This window comes from Pelodiscus sinensis, chromosome 1 (genome assembly GCF_049634645.1).
Source record: "Pelodiscus sinensis isolate JC-2024 chromosome 1, ASM4963464v1, whole genome shotgun sequence".
Lineage (NCBI taxonomy): Eukaryota > Metazoa > Chordata > Testudines > Trionychidae > Pelodiscus > Pelodiscus sinensis.
The window spans coordinates 207,009,393-207,036,931 of record NC_134711.1 but is presented as its reverse complement, the minus strand read 5'-3'; the positions used below and the strand labels follow the sequence as shown (position 1 = coordinate 207,036,931).

The 27,539-nt window shown below is 43.1% G+C and overlaps 1 protein-coding gene across 4 annotated transcripts in view; it reads right to left on the bottom strand.

Annotated features, from left to right (window-relative positions):
- Positions 1 to 27,539, bottom strand: part of SMPX (small muscle protein X-linked) — a 64,932-nt gene that overhangs the window by 28,702 nt on the left and 8,691 nt on the right. For 3 of the 4 annotated variants that reach the window (XM_006128754.4, XM_006128755.4, XM_014576363.3), the window contains 2 exons: positions 24,205 to 24,291; positions 15,650 to 15,803 (listed from right to left, as the gene is read on the bottom strand). In XM_006128754.4, the coding sequence (XP_006128816.2) occupies positions 15,663 to 15,803; positions 24,205 to 24,291 (228 nt within the window). In that variant the 3' untranslated portion in view covers positions 15,650 to 15,662. Of the gene's footprint in view, positions 1 to 4,795; positions 13,254 to 15,649; positions 15,804 to 24,204; positions 24,292 to 27,539 lie in introns of those variants that run through there. The other variant, XM_075913332.1, reaches the window with a different exon arrangement.

Genomic DNA, 27,539 nt, shown 5'->3' with positions numbered 1-27,539 from the left:
AGACAGTGTAGTTTCTTTTGGTAGTCCAAGGTGGGATCAGAGGGGAGAGGTTTGTAAAATGTGGTGTTCGAGAGTTGTCTGGTTGCCTCCTGGTTATAGTCGGCCTTATTCATAATGACCACAGCACCCCCTTTGTCAGCTGGTTTGATTACAATGTCCAGGTTGTTTTTGAGACTCTGGATGGCATGGTGTTCAGCGCGGCTAAGATTGTGTGTCGCTTGTTGTCGTTTGTGAATAATGTCGGTCTGTGCGTTGTTGCGGAAGCTGTGTATATAGAAATCCAGATTGTAATTCCGACCGTCAGGGGGAGTCCATATAGAATTATTTTTCCTTTGGTGTTGGTAGGGGGGATCTGGTAGGTCAGATTGATGTTCAGTGGTGGTTTGGAAATATTCTCGGAGACGGAGGCGGCGAAAAAAAGCCTCAAGGTCACCACAAAATTGTATCCAGTTTGTGGGGGACGTGGGGCAGAAAGAGAGACCCCGGGACAAGACAGACTCTTCTGCTGGATTGAGTTTGTAGCTGGAGAGGTTAACAATATTATCCGGTGGGTTGAGGCAGTTGCTGTTGTAGCCAGTGGTATGGAGCAGGTTAGAAAATTTATTGTCTTTTCTTTGTTGTAGGGAATAGAAGTGTGTATAGTAGATTTCTTGTCTGGTGGAACAAAAGTCTTGCAAGGTGTCAGTCGGTGTGGATGTTTGTCTTGAGATGAGACGATCTAAGTTAGAAATGTCATTCTTGATGGTTTTCTGTTTCTTGTATAAAATACTTATCAGGTGGTTTCTTAATTTCTTGGATAGTGTGAGGCAGAGTCTTTCACTGTAGTCAGTGAAGTATGTTGATCTTAGTGGATTGTTCACTTTCAGTCCTTTGGGTACGATGTCCATTTTCTTGCACTTGGATAGAAAGATGATGTCTGTCTGTATCTGTGCGAGTTTCTTCATATGGTTGATGGATTTCCATTCCAAACGGCTAAATGTAGTGCCTTGCATGTAGAATAGTGATAGAAATGTAGCCGTGTTAGTCTGGGGTAGTTGAAGCAAAATGCAGGACAATGTAGCACTTTAAAGACTAACAAGATGGTTTATTAGATGATGAGCTTTCGTGGGCCAGACCCACTTCCTCAGATCAAATAGTGGAAGAAAGTAGTCACAACCATATATACCAAAGGATACAATTTAAAAAAAAATAAAAAAAATGAATGAACAAATATGAAAAGGACAAATCACATTGCAGAACAGAAGGAGGATGCGGGGGGGTGGGAAGGGGGAGGAAGGAAGGTAAGTGTCTGTGAATTGCTGATATTAAAGGTAGGGAGAGTGGGATGTTTGTGAGTTAATGGTATTACAGGTGATAATTGGGGAAACTGTCTTGATAATGGGTGAGAAAGTTCAAAGACTTGTTAAGTCCTTGTTGGTAAGTGTCGAATTTTAACATGAATGACAGTTCAGAGGATTCCCTTTCAAGTGCAGATGTAAAAGGTCTTTGTAGCAGAATGCAGGTGGCTAAGTCATTTAGAGAGTGTCCTTTCTGGTTAAAGTGGCTTTTCCTTTGATGCCGGAGACTGAGGAAGGAATGGATTTTCATCATCACACTCAAAGATCACTTGCTTTTTACATTAGCACTTTTCTGGTAAAGATCTTCATTTGCATTCCACAAGGTTATTTAATTGAAGGGATGTACACAATGTATATGTTTGCTACTACATTATAACAAGATAGAGGGAAGGGAAAGCAGTGCAAGATCCCTAGTTTTCATGAAGTGTATACACCAATTACCAGAGGTGCTGGAACAATTTGTCGAGTGGAGGCATTGAGAGCCACTGAACCAAACTGTAAATCCTGTGTATAATGGAAGCCACTTAAAGACAGATGCTGCTGCTGCACCCTTCCCGCTCACATTTGTAGGTCCAGCACCTCTGCCAAATACATTCTTATATATTTAATAATCACTTTGATCCTTGCTAACGTACAAGTGAATTTGCTTGAGGCTCTGGCACAAGATGGCACCTGGTCTGCCGGTGTCACATGTGTCCATTCTGAAATATGATAGAAATAGGCCATTCTTTTCTTGAACTTAAAGCAGCTCTGGTACAATGTTGCATCCAACATTAATAAAACTATATTATAGGGCTGGGGAGAATTGATGAATCTGTAATAGGAAGCTTTATCATCACTACATGCCAATGCACTGTTTTTCAGATTGATTTTATAGCTAATAAGACTCAGATTAATAACTAGTCTGGAGCTAAGTGACATGGAAAATTTGTTAGCTTCCAAGAATTTAGAAAAAGCAGTAATTGCAACCTTCTTAATTTGGGCAGGGGCTACCAATTTATCACCAATCCAATCTCTTACCCACAGATAGTACCAAAAATAGCCCAGCTTTGTTGAGCTGTTGTTTATTTACTGTTTTTTGATGTTCTGCTTTCAACTTCTCAATGCAACTTTTTCAAGAGGCAGGACAGTGTTAGTCTGCTCAAAGGCAATGTACAGCAGATACTATTACATGAAACATTGCTGTATAGTGAAATAATGAACAGGATTATACATGGTGTAATTCAGCTATCTAGTTTCTTTCCGTGTGATGCCGGCATGTACAGTATGCCAGAGGAGTTGAAACTAGATACCAGGCCAAAATATCGTTGGATGGCTGGAAAGTGTTTAGGTGTAAGGTCTGTATTGTGATAATATTCAAAAAGCCCAGTCAGGAATGGGAGTTTCATTGTGTGAAGCCTTTAACACACTCTTAGGGTGTGTCTAGACTACATGCCAGACCTGGTTTCACGAGGCATACCTGTGCCGATCAAAAAAGGCTTCTTTGTCGGCGCGGTGCGTCCAGACTGCCCCGATCTGCCGACAAACAGCTGATCGGCAGAGCGGGGCAGCCATTTAAATTTAAATGAAGCCGCGATTATTTTAATCGAGGCTTCATTTCCCTCTGCCGATCTGGCTAATCTACATGCCTCCGTCGATGGAGGCATGTAGTCTAGACGTACCCTTAGAGGGCCACCAAGTCTCTGCCCTGAAGTGTTTGTGGTCTAATTTGAAGCAAGATGAGTGTACCAAGCAATAGAAATGAATGAGGAAGGTACATAGGGGCCCCTGGGGGACCCAGGGCAGCCAAAAGGATTAATGGGAGACCTGGTACCTGCAGCAGGGGTGGCTCCCCTCCTCCCCCCCGACACACACACACACTCACCATCGCTGGAAGGGAGTGGGAGGGGGAGGAGAGCATGGCCACTACTTCCTAGTTCCCATTGGCCAGGAACATTGAACTGTGGCCAACAGGAGCTGCAAGTGGCTGTACCTGTGGACACACAGGTAAACAATGTGTCTGGTGGCCTGCCAGTGGTGAACTCTGGAGAAATGCACCTTGCCCACAAGCTGTTTATTTCTCACTCCTGTTCAAAGTCACCACCAAAATGATTGGGCTTCACTGATTCCGTACATGGAATTCACATACAACAAAGCAGATCACACCTCAACCAAAATGAGCCTGGTTTTGTTTGTTTGTTTGTTTGTTTGTTTTGTTTTGTTGCAAATTATGTATTTCACTCCCATTTTCACTGCCCACAGTAACCACAGTCCCTGGTATGTCAAATACATCAAACACAGGAAGAGTTTAAAAAAACCCTTGATGTAGCCAATATAGCATATAAACATCATGCTGACTGTCACTAGGAGGAGGGCCCTACATTTGCAGTAAGTTGCAGAACTTTTGTTCATGAACCAAACACTGGAAGACAGGCAGGGCTCATCTACACTGGCCCCTTTTCTGGAAGGGGCATGTTAATTTCAGCCATCGTAGTAGGGAAATGCGCAGGGGATTTAAATATCCCCCGCGGCATTTAAATAAAAATGTCCGCCGCTTTTATTCCTACTTTAAAGTAGGAATAAGACCCTCCGGAAAAGGGCACTTTTTCCGGAGGATCGGGGCCAGTGTAGACGCTCTTTTCCGGCTTTTCTAAAAGCCGGAAAAAAGCGGCGGACATTTTTATTTAAATGCCGCGGGGGATATTTAAATCCCCCGCGCATTTCCCTACTACGATGGCTGAAATTAACATGCCCCTTCCGGAAAAGGGGCCAGTGTAGACGTAGCCTCAGACTTGTAAACTTGAACCACCACGAGCTACACCCCCACTAGAACTGCAGGCAAATCAACTCAGTTACCTTTGAATTCAACTTTCCTTCTACCTTAAGGTGCACTGTGTACTCCGTGTCCCTCTCCTAAACCATTCTCTTACACTTCCTTTCCAAATGAAAACAACCTTTCCCTCCACCAGGCCAAGGTCAAGGTTAATACCTTGTCCACAAGGTCTTAGATTCCTTAGATACAAAGAAGGAAGAGATAGTAACTTGGGGTACATAGCAACATTATTTCAAAATAACGCTGACACTGGGCCCAGTAACTACAGAGTGGTGGCAGTTGTAAGTTTGCTTCCCGTGCTTCTGCCTATTTAATCCTAAGCATATGTTTTTAAGGCTCAATATATTTACATTTTATTCCATTTCACTATACGAAGGAGCTTGTTTGGTTTTCAGTATAAGGGCTGCAACTCCAAGGCTACGTCTAGACTGGCATGATTTTCCGGAAATGCTTTTAACAGAAAAGTTTTCAGTTAAAAGCATTTTTGGAAAAGAGAGTCTAGATTGACAGGACGCTTTTCCGCAAAAGCACTTTTTGCGGAAAAGCGTCCATAGCCAATCTAGATGCGCTTTTCCGCAAAAAAGCCCGATCGCCATTTTCGTGATCGGGGCTTTTTTGCGGAAAAGAAATCTCTGCTGTCTACACTGGCCCTTTTGCGCAAAAGTCTTTTGGAAAAAGACTTTTGCCCGAATGGGAGCAGCATAGTATTTCCGCAAAAAGCACTGATTTCTTACAGTAGGAAGTCAGTGCTTTTGTGGAAATTCAAGCGGCCAGTGTAGACAGCTGGCAAGTTTTTCCGGAAAAGCGGCTGATATTCCAGAAAAACTAGCCACTCTAGACACAGCCCAAAGGTTTAAAATAATACCATCTATTACAGGGATAGAGACCCTATGGCCCATGGGCTGCATCCAGCCCCCAACCTGCCCTGATGCAGCCCAGGAGGCTCAGAGCTTCCCCCCTACTGCGGGGTGAGCTGGCACTGGCATTCCATCCCCATAGCAAGATTCTGAGCCTCGGCGCTTCTGCTGCCCAGCATAGCTAGAATGCAACCGCCAACTCCCCACTGAAGGGGGGACACAGTAGAGAGCCAGCGCTAAAGCCTCTGCGTGTTGGGCTCTACCCTGGCAGTGGTGGAGAGAGGAAGTGCTGCCGTATTCCTCCGCCCTAGCTTGGGGAATGGCAACACAGGGATGCTAGGGTAGAGAAGCACTCTCACCTGCAAGCTCCACCCTCAGTTTTCCCATTGGCTAGGAAACATAGCCAATAGGAGCAGCAGGGAGTGGTGCCAGCAAGCTAAGGGCAGTGTGGAGCTACCTGTGTTCCTGCCCCCCCCCCTCCGGGAGCTATGCCAGGTAAGCATCCCAATCCCTTGCCCCTTCCCATACCCCTCCTGTACCTTACCTCTCTTCCAGACCCTGCACCCTCTCAGCCTGCTCCCCAGCAACCCACTCCCACACATTGAACCCCTCATTTTGGCCCCTCCCAAAAGCTACAGGGGGCCCCACAAAACCTACTAAGCCTGGACCCCCAGCAGAGTTAATCCAGCCCTGGGGGAAACCCTGAGCCTTGTCATGCCTTTCTCCCTTCCCCCATGGGGCTGGAGTTCGAGAGGAACCCTAGTGCCCCAAGTTGAATGAATTAAGTGATTATCTCTTCAGTTTTTTCTCCTTCTCACTTGGGGGACAAGTCAGTGTGGCCTCTGCCTGGTTTTTTTGTAGGTCAAGGGCCCTCAACCCAAAAAAGGTTCCCTACCCCTTATCTAATTACTTTCATCATGGGTTCCCATTCCCGGAGTTGGAACAGTTTTGCTATGGAATGGGGGTGGGGTTTTTTGTTTGTTTTTTGGGGTGGGGGTTGTTTTTGTTTTGGTTCTTTCATGTTTCTTCTGTGAAAGCTCTTTGCCCCTGCCCCCAGTTTGTTTGCTAGTGTGTGAGTTTATTTGGAACATGAAGAGTGCACATTTTTTATTGCTATTGTTTGCTCCAGGAGTGCATTTGTGTATAGTGACTGGCTCTGTATGGTTATGTTAGGCATATCAGCAATTTAGAACGAGGTTTGCTCCAAGGCAACAATATGAACAAAGACCCAAGAGAATTAAAAGCTGTAGGATTAAATTTACTTTTTTATCAATTGAAGAACCATGTTATCAAATCAAAGTAAATGTTACCAAATGGGAGGAGAACTTCTGACTATGGGCCTCAGTTCTGTTTTTACTTACTCCTTGTCTGTGCTTGGGATTCATTGCATTGGTGATCAGTAATCGATGAAGTTGTACCACTACAATCTCTAAGACAGATAAGGAAAGCCACTGTTTTTTCCTGTTTGGCTGATGCAAAATTTCAGGCAGAGGTTAATTTAACTTATGTTTGTTATCTAAACTTAAATGTTTTCCACAAAGCCACTACAACATGCCAACAACAGCTGTTCTGTGGCATGAAAGAGGCACTGGGGAGGAGGGTTGGGCATAGGGCATGCTTTGGGGAGGAACAAGGTAGAGGTGGGAAGAGGCGGGTGGGTGACCTTGAGGGAAGGGGTGGAGTCAGAGCCGGGGGCAGAGCAAGGGTGGGAAAAGGTCGAGTAGGGTGGGAGCTTGGGGGAATAGGTGGAGTGGGGGTTGGTGTCTGAGAGGGATTTGTGCCCCCTTGGGACAATTACAAGCCAGTGCCTGTGGCCTCAACTCAAGCTGTCTCTGAATCCAATGGGAGTTTGTCTAAATAAAGACTGAGGAACGGAGCAAGGATCTCCAGATTTGGCTCCATATGTCTAAAACTGTTCTATTTAAAGGCAGTAGAATATATTTCTTATACATAGCCTCCCTTTGGACATGGCCCCTGAGATCTCTATCACATCAATACAAAGTTTCAAAGTAGATGGCAAAAAATCCAAAGTACATTTAAAAACGTTATGTAGATGGACCCTGCGCACAGAGCTCTGAAAATATAACCCGATCATCTCCTATTCACTGACAGGAGGACAAAATTATAAAATGAACTTATAAGGGGACTAAGTCTATCAGAAATAAATTAGCTTGATTGCCATGTCCAAGCCATGACATTTTGAATTACTCTGTCAGTTTAATTGATTGCAATTTATGTATATTTGATAACAACTAGCTGAGCCATTAATAAGGGACTGAGTTTCATGTTGTGTGCTTGAGAGCACTCAGCCCTTTACTTTGATTAAGGTACTTGCAATCTACTGTGCTGCAGACATTTTGAACTTTGTATTGTTAAGTATTTGTAGTATGTATTACAGGATTATCAACATAATGGTTGGGGTCACTGCACATGGCTCAAGATGATGAGCTAATTCCCCTATGTAAGAGTAATATAATTATATAATCTCATTCCTGGCTCTATAACTATGTTCTGTTTGATGCTCCCAAGAAAAATCATATAGTACATATTTTTCTCCTGCAGACCAAATAATTTTTAATGACTCGAAGGCAACTGGAGCCACATGAATGGGCTTTAAACTCCATTTATGTCGGTGAGATTTTCCACACAGATCAGATTGTAGAAATGGACCTGAAGGTTTTAGGACTAGATGATCATATATTCAGACAGTTCTCTGGTGACTACACTCCATTTGGGTCTTTTTAACTGATTCAATTCCTGTTGCCTCATACTGCAGTTCAAGAGGTGGAGACATGACTGTTCCCCATCTTCCCACATAATCAAACCACCAGAACTGACTAATACTCTCAGGGTATGTCTAGACTGCAGAGCTTTTCCAGGATAACTCTGGTATCCTGGAAAAGCTCTGCTGCGTCCAAGGAATGCGTCCCCTTTTCCAAAAAAAAAGTCAGAAAAGCGGACACATTTTGTCGACATCCCTGTAAACCTCATTTTTGAGGAAGAAGGGATGTTCTGAAAGAGGGATTTCTCCATAATTTGGCCCCATGTAAATGGGCCAAATTTTGGAAAAGCCTCTTTCAGAAGTAAATTGAAAAAGATATGCAAATTGTGTACCGCAAATTGCGTTTCTTTTTCTGATTTATCTTTGTAGTCTAGACATAGCCTTAAAGGAGTAAGCTGTTCCACAAAAAGGAGACCTTTCCCACCTTGTAGCTTCCGCTTGTACCATTCTGCTCTATAGAATGCAGCTTTGTGTTACTTCCAGCAAAGCAGTGTCTAAACCAGCAGCCTAATCCTCAGAAAATTAGTCAAGAACTGCACTGGGGGAAACATAGTTTTCAGTAAGTAAATGTGTCTTACGACAAAGGCTCAGGGCATAGTATTATGTAATATGCTGTGATAGAAGGAAGCCAATTATTTAATAGCCCTAATTCACAAAAAAAAAAAAAAAAAAAAAAAAAGATATGGAAGTAGGGCATTGTCTGCTTCCAAACTAATTAGTTGGAACCTTTTCCCTGTGGATCTGAAAATGCTGTTCCTCATTGTGGACTGAAATAAAAAGGCCTATTTGTCTAACCACCACGTTTTGTGAGAAACTTTTTTTAATTTAGAGTGTATTAGCTGTGAAAGAGGCTGTAATGATGTTACTTTATTGAGATAGATGTGTAGGTGCATGCATGTACATGTGATCACAACTGCAAGCCCTCTAGAAATTAGTGCCTGGATATGAGAGGTGCTAGAATGGGACATAATTTGGTTAAATTGTAATTACTAGTACATGCTTCTTGTCACAATTTCTACAAAATATGGCAGTTCTTTGAATTATTCATCTGTGGATGTCTCATTTAAAATAAAGACATTGTTGGTGAATGTAAAGAATTATTTTGCACATTTCTGTTAAATGAAAAACTAATGCAAATCTTTTCCAGTTCTTAGTAAAATGTTCTGCAGTCTTTGTATATTTGCTTTGAAGGTGACAGAACAGTTAGTTCTGATGGCCAAAATGGCAACACTTTATTGCCTGTCTGGGTCATACAGGTGTTCCTGCCCAGAAGAGTGTGTTCTGTCCCTCTCTGTACCCTATGTAACTCATAAAATGTCCTAAGATCCTTCAACCTGCTGAGGGATATAAGCAGCCCAAGTTTTCCTCAATCTCTTCTCTATCTCCATTCCTCAGTTCAAGCCATAGGATGTCATTGGTGCGGTGGGAGAACGCTCCTTGATTTACAAAGGGGCAGGAAATTAATAGTGCTGCTCTCAGTAGCATTTGATGTGGAGTGGAGGACACAGAGTCAAAGCTCTCAGCAGTGGCTGCTGGGAGCAGCCAGTCTGCTTCAGTGGCACAAGCCTAGCCATTTGCTCAGCTTCCAGGGCCACACTGCCCGTCTACTCAAGGGAAATAATGTGTACAAACTAGTATATAAAAGAAAAAGGGGGGACACATATAACTGGAGTAGCTGGGAATGAAGATGATAGTGTCACCGACTCTCATGATTTTATTGTGACCCTCATGCTGTCTAGTGATCTAGTGTTCTTCCTAAAGCCTCACCACCTAGAGCCATGTGATTATGTAGGAACCTCAGTTCTCATTTGAAAAAAACTTTCCTAGCTCCTCTGAGTACAAATAGAAGCCTGAAAACATGACCTGACCCCAAAAAGACCCCAAATAATTTATTATTAGTATTTACAGTATTAAGCTCATGATTTTAAAGCCAATGCCATAATTTTGGGAAGTCTCAAACTATTTTGAACACTTGGAGTTGGCCATACTGAAATGCCCCCTTAAGCAGAGGAACAGGGATCGATTCTCTCTGATGCTGACAAAAGGGGAACTACGGGTAAAGAATGTAAACTGACCTCGAACACTGGGCTAAACAGTAAATGAGTGGGTGACCAGATAGCAAGTGTGAAAAACTGGAACACTTTGGGAGTGGGGAGAGAAGGGCAAGGGAATACAGCCATTCCCAGAGAGTAGGTACCAGTCATTCACTGTCATGCTGGAAGGGCATAATAAGTGGGGTTCTACAGAGATCAGTTTTGGGGCTGGTTCTGTTCAATATCTTAGGGTTATAATTCAAAATGACCTGGACAAACTGGAGAAATGGTCTGAGGTAAATAGAATGAAGTTTAATAAGGACAAATGCAAAGTACTCCACTTAGGAAGGAATAATCAGTTTCACACATACAAAATGGGAAGAGACTGACTAGGAAGGAGTACGGCAGAAAGGGATCTAGGGGGGTTATAGTGCACCACAAACTAAATATGAATCAACAGTGTGACACTGTTGAAAAAAAGCAAACATACTGGGGGATGCATTAAGAGGAGTGTTGTAAGCAAGACATGAGAAGTGATTCTTCTGCTCTACTCTGCACTGATTAGGCCTCAACTGGAGTATTTTTTCCAGTTCTGGGTGCCACATTTCAAAAAAAGATGTGGAGAAAAGGGAGAAGATCCAGAAAAGCCAGAGGCTTTGAATTAAAAACACAGCCAAGGACTCGTGTCTCCCAGCCCCACTGCCCAGGCAGCTGGCTGGGGGCGCTACAGCTATTTAAAGGGCTCACAGCTCCGGCCCCTGCCAGAGTAGCACTGCGACTGGAGCCATTTAAACAGGATCCTGCTGCCTGAGCCACCACCTGGAAATTTGGTGGCACGGACAGCAGGATATAAATAGAAAGCGGCCAGATGCAATCCGCAGGCTGGATCAAAGTGTTAGGCAGGCTGGATCTGGCCCCGAGGCGATATCTTGTCCAACCCTGCCTTAATCTGAAACTTGAGGGGTGTGTTGACTTATCACTGTGAGCATATATGATGGCAGAGTACAAGCAAGGGAGTACAACGTTAGCAGGACAAAGCATGCTCATTAGAGAAGACAGCTAAGGTTTGTTTTATTGTATTACAGTATTAGCCCTTTCATCCTGTTCTGCTTTAACATGGGGATAAAGGACGAGCTAACTGAATGCTGTGTCTGAAACAAAGACCAGGAAAAGCGAGAAGGAAACCGTCTCCAGCACAATGCAGTTTAAAGGCAATCTATGGTGGGTTATGCATACAAACAAATGTGTGATTGGAAAGAAAGTTAATGTGACCATTTATCATCACAACAGGGAAATAAACACCTTTTATAAATAACTGATAGCTACATATCAAAGAAGGCCATTGTTATAACTAAGGGACAAATAAGTCCTATTATCCAAAGGCACAAGTTTCTCTCAAGTGAAGTCACTGATGTGAGAGATGCTGTTCTATTGATAGCTTTTTAGAGGCCAGACAGATTTCTAGTGGATTATTGAGGAGGTCATCCTGCAGTCACTGCAATGCCAAGTCTAGGGCTGCTGAGGAGCACTTTCCATAGCTCTTCCTCCTCCTGTTATTAATATATGATTAAAGGTACACAAATACCTAGCGGCAGTGAGTCTCAAGGGACTTGGGCTCATGGGACTTGTCCTGCTGGGCTAAAAATAGCAGAACAGGCTGGAGTTCAGGCTGTGGGACCCACTCAAATTCCAGTCCGAGTGGGAACATTTATACTGCCACTTTTAGCCCTGTAGCACAAGCCTGGGTCATTTGACACTGGTGCTGAGACCCGCTGCTGTGGAGCTTTTTCTGCTGTACAGATGAACCCTAACTCATCTCTGTAAATCAACAGTAGACTTCCTCCCAAATTTCAGAGTGTAAGACCATCTCTAGCAATTAGAGATCAGAATGAGACCTAAAGTGGGGGCGGATTATCCCATTTCTCCCTCCTTACACCTTCCTCTTAGGCGCTGGCCATTGTCAGCGACAGGATGCTGGAGCAGGTGGACATCAGATCTGATCCAGAGTGGCCATTTCTTGCTTCCTTAGAGTTCTGGTTTTTAATCTAAATGGATTTGGGCTTTGCCAATTATAGCTGGGAAAAGTTATTTGCTGCCAGGCTCACAGAGAGGTGAATGAGATTATCTGTGTGCAGGGAGGATGATATAGAGAGGAAGGCTGTGAAGCAGGGCCATACCAAAGACTGGAAAATAACAGTGTTGATATATGATGGCCAAACATCATAAGGGTACGAGGGAATGACAGTTTTGCCTATCAGTGAATCAAACAGTACTTCAATGACAGGCAAGCCATATGACTGAAAATCCAATTTAGGTCAGTGCTGGCTAAAAGCATAATTGGTACCCAAATAACTACATTTATAAATATGGGCAAAAGAGGAGTTGGGCCTAGTACCACACAGCCCTGACAAGGAGCAACTGCACCATGTTTCTCCTTTCTTTCTTGTATCTGTACCTGGAACAAGAAGACAGATAATGCTGCCATACCTGGAGTTGCTCCTCCAGTCACTGCCAACCCAAAGCATAGGCTCCCATGAGAAGGAACGGGGCCCACTGCAGTATCCCTTGCTGCTCCCAGGTAGGCAATACAGCACCACCTCCTAATGGAAGTTCTGTGGTCTGGGATATAAAAGCCCCACAGACCCAAGATTTCCCCTTCAGCACTTTCTGAGACATTCCTCAATCCCTTCACTTTCCCTGAGCTACCTGACTCAGCGCACCCTTTCACGTCACTCTCTGAACCTGAGAAGCAATAAAAGCATGAGGAGAAGAATCTGGGAAGAGGAGAATACAACTGCAATGCCAAGTTATTTTGCTATGTGATGGTCTAACAGTATTGAAGATTTTATTTAGTTAGGTAGCCATCCAAGTAGCAACGTATTTTCTTATATTGCACTTTGGAGCATGTGATAAACATCATTGCCAGATGCTCAGTAGACTAATTATAGGACAACAGTTTTCAAACACTAAGAATAACAGTCATCTGAAACTAAATATGGGGTTAAATTTAGGTCTTAATGTCTCTTTTAGAGGGAGGAAACTTTAAAGCTATGCATTAAAAATTCATATTTCTCTAGGCACTGCTTTAATATGACTACAATATTATGTTTTACAAAAAGGTTAATTTTCCTTTTCCCAGATTTCCTCTGTTGTTATATGAAAATCACTCGAACATTTTGGCACAGCAGGAGATACATAATAAAGGCTTGGTTTTTTTTAAATTGACATATTTATGTTGTACACAAAAACAAATAAACATTACAATGTGTTTTGGGCCAAATCGCTTTGATTGCACATCCTTTCTTTCAAGGCTCCAGATACTCTTCAGTACGGCAGTTACAGAATCCTCCTGCATTATGTTTTATATTGCTTTGTTCTTCTTTTATGTGACTAGGCAGAAGATTCCAGATGCCATTCTTTTATTTCTCTGGCCTTTCTCCAGAATACAAAGGACTTGTTTCAATAGAAGAAATTGGCAAATGTACTATTCTGTTAGATATTATGTGACACAAAATCACTTTTGCTATTTATAACCAGGTTCAGTTATTCCCCCCTCCCCATGGAACTGAAGCCCCATTGTTACAGCATGATGCACCTTTATAGATTCAGGGTTTTGAAGGATGTTGTCCAATGCTTTTTTAAATGGAGATGGAAGTTTGCTGTTTTAGAACTCAAGTCCAAAAATAGCAGAACATAAAACAACAAAGGGAGATTTAGAGAGATTTACAAGACATGTTCAAATGAAAATACTTTTAAGATCAATTTTTTATTAGGTGGATGAATTTTTCTTTTTAAGAAGCTTTGCTACTGATCATATACAAACTCTTAACTAAGGCCAAGTCAACAATGGGCTACATGTACACTACAAGCCTCTTGTGGAAGAGCAAATGCAAATAGAGCGCTTATTTGTATAAGTCATGTTCTCATTTGCATTTCCTCTTCCTTTTCCTTTTGCGCAAGAGGTTTTTGCGCAAAAAAAACACTGTGTAGATGGCTCCTTTTAGCGCAAAACTCCCCTTTTGTGCAAGAGCCGTTCTTCCTCATTTTTTGAGGAAGAACGGCTCTTACACAAAAGGGGTTTTTTTGCATAAAAAGGAGCCATCTACAAACCACTTTTTTGCGCAAAAACCTCTTGCGCAAAAGGGAAAGGAAGAAGAAATGCAAATGAAAGTGCAACCTATGCAAATGAGCGCTCCATTTGCATTTGCTCTTCTGCAAGAGGCTCATAGTGTAGACGTACCCTTAGAGAGAAAGTTGAATTAAGATACGCAACTCCAGCTAGAATAACATAGCTGGAGTTGACATACTTTAAGTCAAATTTCTGGGGCATCCCCCATTGCATGAGGTTGACAGGAGAAACTCTCCTGTTGACTTCCTGCGACAGGGAATATCAACCCCGCACCAAAGCTAATGGAGTTGTCTTGGCCCAGCTGGCTGAGAGGTCCCTACCCCCACAGCCCTGCCAACTGGAGACTGGCTATAAAATCCTCTGGAGCAGCTCAGTCAGGGCTGACTGCTGAAGGGGAAAGATGTGCTGAGGAAGCTCCAGGGGAAAAAGCTACCCGAGAAGCCGCAGAACTGGAATGAGACTAAGGGGAAGACATCTGCCAGGTACCAGTAGGAAGTAGTCCGGGGGGGGAGGAGGGGAATTGCTTCCCAAGCACTCAGAGTGTTGCAGCAGGATTCCCCACTGAGCAAGCAGTGGACCGAGCCACTGCCAACAGAGTCCTGAGCTGGAACCCAGTGAAGTGGGAGGGCCTGGGTCTCCCTTGTCTCCTCTGTACATACCCCCATGTGGGGGAGTTTACCCTGTGCATATGGACCTAGGCTGCTGGATCATACTACCCTGAATTGCAGGGACTTGCATATGAACTTAGGCCACTGGGCTGTATTACCCTGAGTAGAGGGACTCACATATAGACGACATAGGCCATTGGGCTGCATAACCCTGAGTAGAGGGACTTGCATATGGACTTAGGCCACTGGGTTGTAATACTCTAAGTCCATATGAGAGTCCCTCTGCTCAGGGTAATATGGCCCAAGGACCTGAGTAGAAGAGACTTGCATATGGACTTGGGCCACTGGGCCATAATACCCTAAATAGAAGGTCATGGGTACAAACTGAGGCTGTTGAGCCGTCCTGTAAATTGATAGGGTGATGGGCGAATCATTTAATCAAAGTAAATTAAGCTCAAGGGGTCTCCAAGGGTTGGTCACCCCTTGATGCTTCCCTTATGCCTCATGACCATACTAGACCCACTAAATTGAACCATGGAAGATCAATCTCCAGAGCATCGATCTCCGAGCAAGTACAGAAAGGCCTAACTATGTGAGAGAGAGTATGTGCACACATGTGTACATATATCTCTTGGAACCAAAATTAAATAAGGATAACTGTTAAACTAAAGGAGGTAGAACTTCCTGACCTAGTTGTTCTGCATTATAATGAATGTCTTTGTAGTTTATGTGCATACAAATAAGTTATGTAATTTTCCATATGTTCTGCACAAACAGAGATGTGCAAGGTTGTGAGACCAGAACCTGACATTATTGAGCAGACTGCAATATTCATAATAATAGTTAGGCTGGTATATGCCAAAAGTGATTAGATGCAAAGTCTCAGATGACTTGCTACAAGATTTGAGTTTTAAATGATGTAGAATTCCAGGGACTATGAATTCTATTTACGAAGCAGACTTTCTCTTTCAAATTTAGGGTCTGTTCCACAGTCTATTGAAGTCAATGGAAAGACTCCGCTTCACATATATGGGCTTTGGCTCTGCCTGCAGTTTCTAAAACCACACCAAAGAAAAATCTCTTGTACTCACCTATTCTGTCCTCCTACTGGTCAGCTCTGCGGACAAATTTTAGCTCACTCTTTATATTCTGGATCTCTGATAAGTTTACAGCAGGGCCTGGAAGTTTCTTGGCTCCTGGGAGCTGCTTCTTTTCCTTCTCTTCCTCCGTAGAAGCAGAAACACTCTGCGCAAAGGGAAAATAGTCACCTCTCAATAATGGTACAAATTTCTTGAACAGAAACAGAAGTCAGCTAATTGGGAAACGTGAACAATTTTTGGATGCCAACCATAATCCTAGGGGAAACTGGATGGCTGTAAGAAGGAATTAACTTGATTGGCAGACACCTTGAAATACTGCATGTGCTTTGAAAAATAAGCTATTCAAATGTATTGAATGCACAAGGATTTGGATCTCCCTCTCTCTGTGAATAGCAAAGTTATGTTAAAGGAATAATGGAAAGTGAAGCTGACGGAGTGCCATGGGATGAAAAGTAAATATCAATTTTTTGACCTAATATCTTGTAGCGTGCCACAGCCATGAGCTAGGTCCTTCGAAGCCTAATATTCTGCACCTGTGATTTCAGCCTTGGGACATGACCAATTCTTATAGAGCAGAGCTGTGATAGTAGCTCATGGGCACTAAAGGTCTGTCCCAAAGCTTGTTAAAGTCAATAGGAGTCTTTCCATTAACTCTAGTGGGCTTTGGCTCAGGTCCTGTGGGAAAGATGGATTTTGTGATATTTGTGACACAGCCTAGTGGGGATCTTTAAAATTAAGACCAAGACCTAGGTCTGGAATCAAATAGGGAGTTAATGTAGTGTCATTGGGGGCTGAGGGGAGGGGGTATGTTCTTGTCATCTGTGTTAGTTGTAAGATGGCCTACCATAAATTTTATTATCAGCAGTTTTTTTGTGGCCTTCCACTAACAACCCTTATTTGTCATGCACTGTAGTGACTGAAGCAGGAGGGGATCAATCAGTGTGGCTGGCTCATATGTGATTAGATTCTAACACCAGGTGGAGTAGTGCTGGGTGAACTTTTTCACGTACAACTCTTTCTCAGCAAAAAGTGCACATTCGGTGATACTAAATAACTTCTTGAGTACGTATTGATTTTACTGGATTTTTCATTTTAGAAAAATCAGAACATTTTGACATTTTCTAAGTGAAATGGTTTGGTTTTTCAGTCTGAAGCCTCTTTTCCTTTCAGCATTTCCTTTCATTTTATTTTTAACCATTCAAAGCTATTTAAAAAGTCTCAAGATCACAACCAATTATTTAATTTTGTAAAAACAAATGTTTGGTCCAACCCACCTCTTTTAATTTTCAACATTGCAAATGAACAAAAAATAAGGGGTTTTGTTTTGTTTTGTTTTGTAGAGAAACAATCAGAACAAGCCCAGGACCATGTGTTACCCTGCTGTACCTATTTTTGGGTCGCTGCCCTTAAAAGACATGGTTTTGGCCAACTCTTCAGAATCTTTCCTTCAGCCCAGTTACGTCACTCTTTCCTTCTTGGATTTAGGTTTCAGTCAAACTAGTCTTAATCCAAATACTAATATTGTTCAAGCACCAAGACAGCTGGTGACAGATTTTTTCTGTGAGATGGAACTGTCACACTGGGTGCCATCTGTGCAGTGCTGTTACTGACGACAGCCTAATTCTTTCCCTTCCCTCTACTCATCTCTAATTCTTGCTGTTTCCTTGATTTTAAGACCAGAAGCGACTGTTTATCATTAATTGTTATTATTGGTAGTAATTTATCATTTATACTGTGGTGATGTCTAAAGTTCACAACTAAGATATCCAATCTTGATTGACTTATGTAGGGATAGGTACCTATGTAGGGATAGGTAGTTGTCCAGCAATGAGGCTAAGATTTTTCCAACTTAGTATGATTACCATGCAAATCAGTTGTGGCTGGAGCTAAATGAATAGTTTTGCGACAAATGACTTACTCGATTAATCTATCCTCTTTCTTTTTTTCCTCAAGGAATGTTCACTAGGGGATCATGGTTTCTTTAAATTAATTTATTAGGTGGATTTACTTGACTTTTTTTTTATTTGGTCAGTGAGATTTTTCTCTATAGAATGACTCTTGATATTTGGCACCTGATATTCAAAATTCAAAAGTGATTGGTCCTGTATATTATGTAGTATTATTTCTATTCACTGCCTGATCAAATGTAAAACAAGGAAGAGTGACTCTACTATGGTTTCAATCTCACAGGGAGAAGCAGCAGACAGGGAATTTTATATTATGTGTAACTTCTGTCTGTCTGGGCCACAAAGACTTTTCATGATGCATCTTTTCTAGGAAACTTAGGCTACTGTATGTTTAATAGACTCGATAAATTTATATTTAATTTTGTATCATCTTAATTCATACAACATTTATTTGTGCATGCATACTCCTAGATACTAATGATGTAGTTCATGGGTTCCCAAACTGGGGGGGGGGCATATTCCCCTGGGGGGGCGTGAAGAAATTCCAGGGGGGGCACAAGGCGACCCAGCCTCTCCCCTCTCACATTTTCGTGTGTGTGTGTGTGTGTGTGTGTGTGTGTGTGTGTGTGTGTGTGTGTGTGTGACAGACATCTTCCAGTTTGAACCCTAAAGCCTTAAGGGTATGTCTACACAGCACGCTTATTTTGAAATAGGCTATTCCGGAAGAAATACTCCAAAATAGCTTATTTCAAAATAGCACATCTACACTACAAGGAAGCCACACAACTAGTCTGGGGCAGGTTCCCCTAATGTGGACGTGCTACCTCAATTTAGAGCCCCAGGAAGCACTGGAAAGTAATTAGTTTCAATGGCCCTGGGAAGGAGCTATTTTGAAATAGCAGAAGTGGAGCGTCCACACTACTGCTATTCCAAAATAGCTTTTTTGGAATAGGCGTTATTCCTTGTGGAATGAGGGTTATGGAAGTCGGAATAAGTCTCCCATTATTATGAAATAACAGAATTGCTGTATAGATGCTCGCATTGTCATTTTGGAATAATGGCCGTTATTCCAAAATGATGCCACTGTGAAGGTGCAGCCTTAGAGATAACAAGGTAAATAAAAAGAATCCAGCTACGTGGTATTTTTTTTAATAGGGGCTCAACCAACTTGATGTTAATTTGAACATTTGTACAACTGATTACCATCGAAGTCACTTGAATATGAGTAATTTTACCAGGTGTTCTGTATGAAATATGGGGAAATATGGTCACCCTTCCTAAATCAGTTACAACACGCTTCTATTTTGTAGTTATGTGCTGTAACTAACTAAGGCAACAATCATTTTGGCCTCTGGGACCAGGTAATGTTTGAACATGTTTTGGAAATGTTCTATTCTATAAATTACTTAGGGTCACTTTTTAACCTCAGATGAATGGCATTCATAGTATATGTAGCTCAAATTATCTCCCACTATGTGTACATCCTCCCCACCCCCCCTGCTGAAATTAGAACTTGGCCTCTAATTTTACAAAGGAAGTTTAAAGAGTCAATAAGATGCCTGATGGTGCTAAGATTATGGTAGCAAATATCTAGCTGGCAAGACAGTGGGGTTTTTTTTTTTGTGAAATTCCCAAGTCCTCCCACTCAATTTGCTTGCTACATGCCTTTTCACTCAATTTTTTTCTCATACAAAACCTACAAGGATTTCAGCCCATTGAATGTCACACATATCTTCCTTGCCAGGGTCTCAAAATATAGCCCATAATGTTCAGAACTGTTAAGAAAAAGATAGATTTGCCTCTAATGGCCTTAAAAATAGAACCATGGATTGTACTGCAAAGCTAAATAAACAGCAAAAACTGAAAATACAAATCCACTGAGAACATTTATGTTCCACTGCTACAGCAAGTTCTAATTCAGCAACCTCTACTCATGTGAATATATTTCATTGGTTTGGGGGAAATAAATGCTACAGGATCAGAGCAGAAACTTTAATTCAATAGTTTCTGTTTCATACATAACTAGAAGATTTACCTGGCATTGCTCAAGGCACAGGGTTGGCAGGGGTGGGGGGAGTGCAGGAGTCAGGGTTGGGGGTGAGGAGAGATTCAGGGCAGGGGGTAGAGATAGGGTTGCCAGGTGTCTGGTATTCACCTGGACAGTCCAGTATTTTCGCTTCCTGTCCGGAATAAGTCTCCTGAGATGTCCAGTAGTCTCTGAATTTTTCCCTGGCCAGGAGGTGAAAATGCTGGGCACCTGGCACCCTACCAACACTAAGCACCCAGCCTCCCCAAGGCTACCAGCACAAAATGGCTGCCAGCCAAAAGATGTAGAAGCAATGCTTCTTAGTGCTCAATCGCTCCCCTGTTCCTATCCCTGCACTTACTCTTAAAGGGGACATGCTGTTTTAATGTTTTATTGTAATATTTTTTTTGGGGGGGGGGGGGCTTAATAAGTCCTTAGAGTCCTTTTTTTTCTCAAGCAAAATGCAGGACTATGTAGCACTTTAAAGACTAACAAGATGGTTTATTAGATGATGAGCTTTCGTGGGCCAGATCCACTTCCTCAGATCAAATAGTGGAAGAAAATAGTCACAACCATATATACCAAAGGATACAATTAAAAAAAATGAACACATATGAAAAGGACAAATCACATTTTGGAACAGAAGGGAGATGCAGGGGGGGGAAGGAAAGTAAGTGTCTGTGAGCTAATGGTATTAGAGGTGGTAATTGGGGAAGCTATGTTTGTAATGGGTAAGGTAGTCGGGGTCTTTCTTCCATCCCCCCCCCGGAGAGTGTCGAATTTTAGCATGAATGACAGTTCAGAGGATTCCCTTTCAAGTGCAGATGTAAAAGGTCTTTGTAGCAGAATGCAGGTGGTTAAGTCGTTGAGACAGTGTCCTTTCTGGTTGAAATGGCAAGAAATTATTTTTTCTTTGTGATCCTGTCTGATATCTGTTTTGTGGGCATTAATCCTTTGGCGAAGTGTCTGAGACGTTTGTCCAATGTACATAGCAGATGGACACTTTCGGCACATGATAGCATAAATTATATTTCTGGATGCGCAGGAATATGTGTTCTTGCTCTTATAACTCACTTGGGGTATGTCTACACTACCCCGCTAGTTCGAACTAGCGGGGTAATGTATGCATACCGAACTTGCTAATGAAGCCCAGGATTTGAATTTCCTGAGCTTCAATAGCATAAAGCCGGCGCCGCCATTTTTAAAAGCCGGCTAGTGCAAAACCCGTGCCGCGCGGCTACACGCGGCACGGGCTAGATAGTTCGAACTACGTAGCCATTCCGAACTATCTGTACGTAGTTCGAACTATCTAGCCCGTGCCGCGTGTAGCCGCGCGGCACGGGTTTTGCACTAGCCGGCTTTTAAAAATGGCGGCGCCGGCTTTATGCTAATGAAGCCCAGGAAATTCAAATGCCAGGCTTCATTAGCAAGTTCGGTATGCATACATTACCCCACTAGTTCGAACTAGCGGGGTAGTGTAGACATACCCTTGGTTAGGTCCAATAATGGTATCAGCAGAATGAATATGTGGACAAAGCTGGCAATGGGGTTTGTTGCAAGGGAAGGTACCAGGGTTGGTATTAATGTGGTATGTCCTGTGGTTGTTGGTAAGAATCATCTTGAGGTTAGGTGGTTGTCTATAGGAGACTATGGGTCTGTCTCCCAGAGCCTCTTGGAGTATGGTATCCTGTTCCAGTATAGGCTGTAGTTTATTGATAATCTGTTGGACAGGTTTAAGTTGGGGGTTGTAGGTGATGACAAGTGGTGTTCTATTGTTGGTTTTCTTGGGTCTGTCTTGAAGTAGATGGTTTCTAGGTATTCATCTGCTCTTTCAATTTGCTTTTTTATTTCTCCGGGTGGGTAGCTGAGATTTATAAATGCTTGGTAGAGATCCTGAAGCTTCTGGTCTCTGTCAGTGGGATTAGAGCAGATGCTGTTGTATCGAAGGGCTTGGCTATAGACGATGGATCGTATGGTGTGTTCTGGATGGGAGCTGGAAGCATGTAGGTAACTGTATGAGTCAGTGGGTTTTCTGTAGAGAGTGGTGTCTAATTTTCCATTGTTGATTTGTACTGTGGTGTCCAGGAAGTGGACCTCTTGTGTAGAATGGTCCAGGCTGAGGTTGATGGTGGGGTGTAGGTTGTTGAAATCTCTGTGGAATATCTCCAGTGTTTCTCTGTGGAATATGTCCACGAGGAGTACAGATAGTTCGGAATGGCTACGTAGTTCGAACTATCTAGCCCGCGCCGCGTGTAGCCGCGCGGCACGGGGTTCGCACTAGCCGGCTTTTAAAAATGGTGGCGCCGGCTTTATGCTAATGAAGCCCAGGAAATTCAAATCCCGGGCTTCATTAGCAAGTTCGGTATGCATACATTACCCCGCTAGTTAGAACTAGCGGGGTAGTGTAGACATACCCCTATAGACAACCACCTAACCTCAAGATGATTCTTACCAACAACCACAGGACATACCACATTAATACCAACCCTGGTACCTTCCCTTGCAACAAACCCCGTTGCCAGCTTGGTGGCCAGCTGTTCTTTGGAGCCAGGCGAGAGTGGCAGAGGCCATGCTGGGTGGCAGCTGCCCCCCTGTGGTCATTCTGGTATATAACTGTCCCCGTGCTTGCTGCCCCTCTGTGGTCATTTGGGGGTATAACTGTCCCTGCTATCATAACCGTCCCTTTCCATTTGATAAGAAACAATCATAGTCCAGGGACATCCTATTGTCCTGCAACAACCAAACTTGACCTTGCTTTAAGTTATGATAAGAGAAGCTGCATACCGAATTTGATGATCCTAGCGCTTACCGTTTAGGAGGAGTTCTTGAATAAAGAGACTTACAGACGGATGGACAGACAGATGGACACACACACACATACACAAAGAAATATAAACTCTTAAACATATAGTAGATATTCACATAATTGAAGAGCAAAGCTATAATTCAATCATCCAACTAAATCAAACATTTCTAGCCATTTATCTTATTTTTCAAATACTACCTACGCATGTGTGTGCTTTATTAATTTATTTTAACACCTTTTACATTCTTTCAAAATTTAATTAACAAATAGCAAATATGTTTTAATTTATTTTCAAAAGATAAAACCACTTGTGCATGCAAGGTCACTTCACATGTTTTCTTTCTAAAATGCCTTCTTCAAAACTAAGGAAAATCAGTTCTCCCCTCAAAAAAAAGGGGGACTTTCAAAACAGAGCATCATTATTGTAAAGTATATAATAGAATTTATATACTATATAAAATAACCTCTTCTGTTCTGATTAACAAGTAAACTGATGAGAGGAGAGGAAAGAATTAACCTTTTGTAAGAAAATTGCATGGCTGCCATGATTATTGTAGCTGGGGGAAAGGGCTGATAATTTGTCCAAAAATATTCTAAATATTCCCTTCTAGAAGACTCACCCAGCATTGCCTGGGTGTAGGTCTGGCCAGGGACATGGGGATGCGCAGGCTGATCACTGGATTCTCCCTGGGGCCAGGCAGGGGTGGAACAGCCTGCTTGCCGGCTACTTCCCGGGGCTGGCCCAGAGCAGTAGGGACCATGCTGCCAGCCAGTGGCTGCTAACACTAACTGGGATGCTTGCTTCCCCCCTGTGATCATTGAGGAGTATAATTATCCCCCATGCTTTTGACTCTCTGTGGTCATTTGGGAGTATAACTCTCCCTGTTATCACAACCCTCCCTTTTTGTTTGATGAGAAACACTCGCATTGCATGCACATCCCACTAGCCTGGCACAACCAAACCCTGACCTTGATTTAAGTTATGATAAGAGGAAGCTGCCTACCAAATTTGGTGGCCCTAGTTCTTACTGGTTAGGAGGAGTTCCTGAGCAAATGGACTCACAGACTGACACGCACACACACCAACACACAGATGCACAAACCCTCTCATATATATATATAATAGCTTTAGGGATAGGTCATTGGTGTCCCTGGAGTAGCAAGGGATGTGACAATTCCCCTCTTGGTCTCTTCATTGCCCCAGGCAGGAGTAAACTATGCTAGCTCTATACACAGTACAATATACACTCCTCAAAGTGCTACTTTGCTTCCCCATCCTTGCCTTCCCTTTCTCTGTCACTGTTGATGGCATTCTCTTAACTAAAAGGGACCATATACAGGCCGTCTTCTCTATACAACCAAGATACATTCCAAAAAACTTGGACTTATAGAGAAACAACTTAAAGTGGACTTAAAGCAAGCTATGTTCCTGCAGCTGAATTCCATTTGTGGAATTTGACGGGGTTGGGTTTTTTGGGCATGCGACTTAAGAGCAGGGAATGGGAGGACTTATAACGCATCCGTTTCTATGAGCATCAATGACATTATTACGAAATGGATGTCTACAGGGGCAACTTACAGCAGGGTCGCCCTGTATCCTGGTACTTGTTTATATTACCATGTATGTTTTGACCTCAAAAATAACACTGAATTCAATAGACAGAGGTTGATTTCCAATAGGGATTGGCATACGGATATCTGTGATATTTAGGACTGGTGCATCTTACCATATCCTAGATAAAATGGTTTGCATAACACATAAGCTGCAGAGATTCTCCTGCATTAAGTTTAAATATTACTTTCTTACCTCTTCCACTTCAGGTGTAAATTCTTTTCTTTTGGGAGGATGCCCTGCTCCAGGTCGAAATGCGCCCATTGGGATGTTGATATTAGCCTGTCAGAAGGAAACCATGATGGATTCATCACAAAAAAAAAAGTCTAAATGCAATGAAACGACAGGAAAGAAAAGATGCAATTGCAAAATAAAAAGGGCTCAGTATGGTGAATTTCTGTGTGTGTGTGTGTATTATATTTATAGCAACTGCCGTGTTTTTACAGAGTTGGTGCTGGAGTGATGGCTCTCAGACCCTTTATACTAAGGATCACATATGAAGATAATGATCCTCTTGCTGGTCCTTTCCATCCATCTTCCAACTCCTAGTTCCCCTCCTTGTCTATGTCAGCTATAGTGATTAGTTACATAAAAGCCTAATAGTAAGATGGTACAAAAGAGACAAAATAGAAATAATCATATTTTAAAGTAATGAGTATGGCGAGTTGGATATTCCCCACACCCACCACCTTTTAGAAGCCATGCTACTGATTTCAATCCCCAGACATACAGTATTAATACATTTATCAGTAGTTAGCTCCCTGCATTGACTGCAGCTCCACTGTTTTAAGTTCTCTGGGTTACTTTGCAGGTTAGCTTTATTCATCTGTAGATTTGCTACCCCTCCAATGTTGGTGTTATTGACAAATTTGACTGAGGCTGGATTTACACCAATGGAATGCTGGAAGAGATGGAGTAAACTCATACCGTGCTTTAGGGTGACAGTTTTTTCAGTTTTTTTTTTAAATTAACAAAAAGCCATTGGATTTTCATGGGCATGGTTCCAAGGCGCAACGAAGCTCAGCACTGCATTTGATATGGGGACTTGGAGGTGGCATCTCTTTGCAGATGGCACCGTCCTTCTTGCTTCTTCAGACTGCAAATTTCGACATGGGCTTGAATAATTTGCTGCAGAGTCTGAAGCAGCTGGGATGAGCATTAGCACCTCCAACTCAGAGGTCACAGTCCTCTCCATGAGGGAGGGAGCAGCTGTCCTTAGTGGAAGAGTTCAAATATGTAAGGGCCTTGTTCATGAGTGATGGCAAGCAAGAGCATGTGTTCAACCAGGAGATTGGTGCGGCAGTGGCAGTAATGTGGGTGCTGTACCAATCCGTGGTGGTGAAGTGGAAGCCAAGTTCTCTGACAAAGCTCTCAGTTTACAATTTTCTGCACATCCCCATTCCCACCTGTGGTCTTGAACTTTGCAGAGTGACAAAAAGGATGAGATTGTGAGTGAAACTGGTAAAAATTAGGTTTCTCCACAGGGTGACGGGGCTTACTTTCCAAGACAGGATGAGGGGATTGGCTATTTCCGGAGGGCCTTGGAGTAGAGCTGCTTCTCTTCTGTATCATGACATGCCAGCTGAGGTGGTTCTGGCACCTGATAAGGATGCTCCTGGGAGGCTTCCAGTGGAACTTTACCAAGAATGTCTCACGGAGCTGAGACACCAAAGTCGACCCAGAACACACAGAAGAATATACTATCTCCTGGCTGGCCTGGCAGTGCTGGGATGCCTCCAGGAGCAGCCAGAACCTGTTGTGGAGGAAAAGGAGGTCTGTCCATGCTGCCGCAAGATCCTCAGGAAAAGCAGCATAAAGGAAGAAGAAAAAGAAGAAAAAAAGCTGCTGGACATCCTTAAACTCCAGGATTGGACCAACGCTAGTAGGAAGGATGGTGATTGATGATGACAGTTGATGGATTTGTCACCTTGTGTGAGAAGCAGGTCTATGAAATTCAAGAAAGCTTTGGAACAAAGAAACCACAATAATATTTATAGTAAAACACACAGGCTATGTCTACACTAGCGGCTTCTTGCACAAGTACGGCCGTTCTTGCGCAAGAATCTGCAGTGTCCACACTGCCCGCCTGCTCTTGCGCAAGGAAATTTACAATACGGCGTGGTAAGAGGGGGCTCCTTGCGCAAGAGCTACGCTCTTTTTTGACAGGTATAATCTCTCTTGCACGGGAGCTCTTGTGCAATAGGGCAGTGTGGACGCTCAGCGGGGATTTCTTGCGCAAGAAAGCCCTGTGGCTAAAATGGCCATTAGAGCTGTCTTGTGCAAGAAAGCATCCACACTGCCATAGGCGCTCTTGTGCAAAAGCACAGCTCGCACATGGCAGTGTGGACGTTTTCTTGCGCAAGACTTCTTGCACAAGAACACTTGCGCAAGATGTTCTTGAGCAAGAAACAGCCAGTGTAGACATAGCCATGCTGTGGTGGGGAATCCAGTTTAATTAGTACATGAAGTAATTAGCCCCAGTACCCCAAGCATATTTCTAGGTCAAATATGTTGGAGTGCTCAGGAAATTTCACAACTAAGTTCAATTCTACTGTAAATAAAATCAGTGGCAAACCTACCTTGTCTGCAATGCAAGCAAGCTCTGTGTCTAAGGTACTTACAGTGTATGTCTACACTGCAATTAAAAGCCTGTGGCTGGCCTGTGCCAGCTGACTCAAGCTTGCAGAGCTCAGGCTAAAAGGCTGTTCCATTCCTCTGCAGACATTCAGGCTTGGATTGCAGCCTGGCCTAGTGACTCTGCAGGATGAGGGGGACCCAGAACTCAGGCTACACTGCATTTAACCAGGTGCTTAGCCCATGCTCTGCAGACCTAAGTCAGCTGGCACAACCCAGTTATGGGTGTCTCATTGCAGTGTTGACATACCAATATTGCTCCCAGTACCATCTCGGCATCTTGCAGTCTTCAATGTATTGAACTTCACAGTACCCTTGTGAGGAAGTCAAGTGCTATTTGCTCAGTTCCCTGTGCATTAAGTGGGACTCTGAGGCAAAAGAGGGTATGTTTACACTACCCTCCTAATTCGAACTAGGAGGGTAATGTAGGCATACCGCACTTGCAAATGAAGCCCGGGATTTGAATTTCCCGGGCTTCATTTGCATAAGCCGGGCGCCGCCATTTTTAAATCCCGGCTAGTTCGAACCCCGTGCCGCGCGGCTACACGCGGCACGGAGTAGCTAGTTCGGATTAGGCTTCCTAATACGAACTAGCTGTACTCCTCATTCCACGAATGGAATGAGGAGTTCAGCTAGTTCGGATTAGGAAGCCTAATCCGAACTAGCTACTCCGTGCCGCGTGTAGCCGCGCGGCACGGGGTTCGAACTAGCCGGGATTTAAAAATGGCGGCGCCCGGCTTATGCAAATGAAGCCCGGGAAATTCAAATCCCGGGCTTCATTTGCAAGTGCGGTATGCCTACATTACCCCTCTAGTTCGAACTAGCGGGGTAGTGTAGACATACCCAGAGAGACTAAGTGACTTGCCCAAGGCCATACGGGAAGCCTGTGGCAGAAC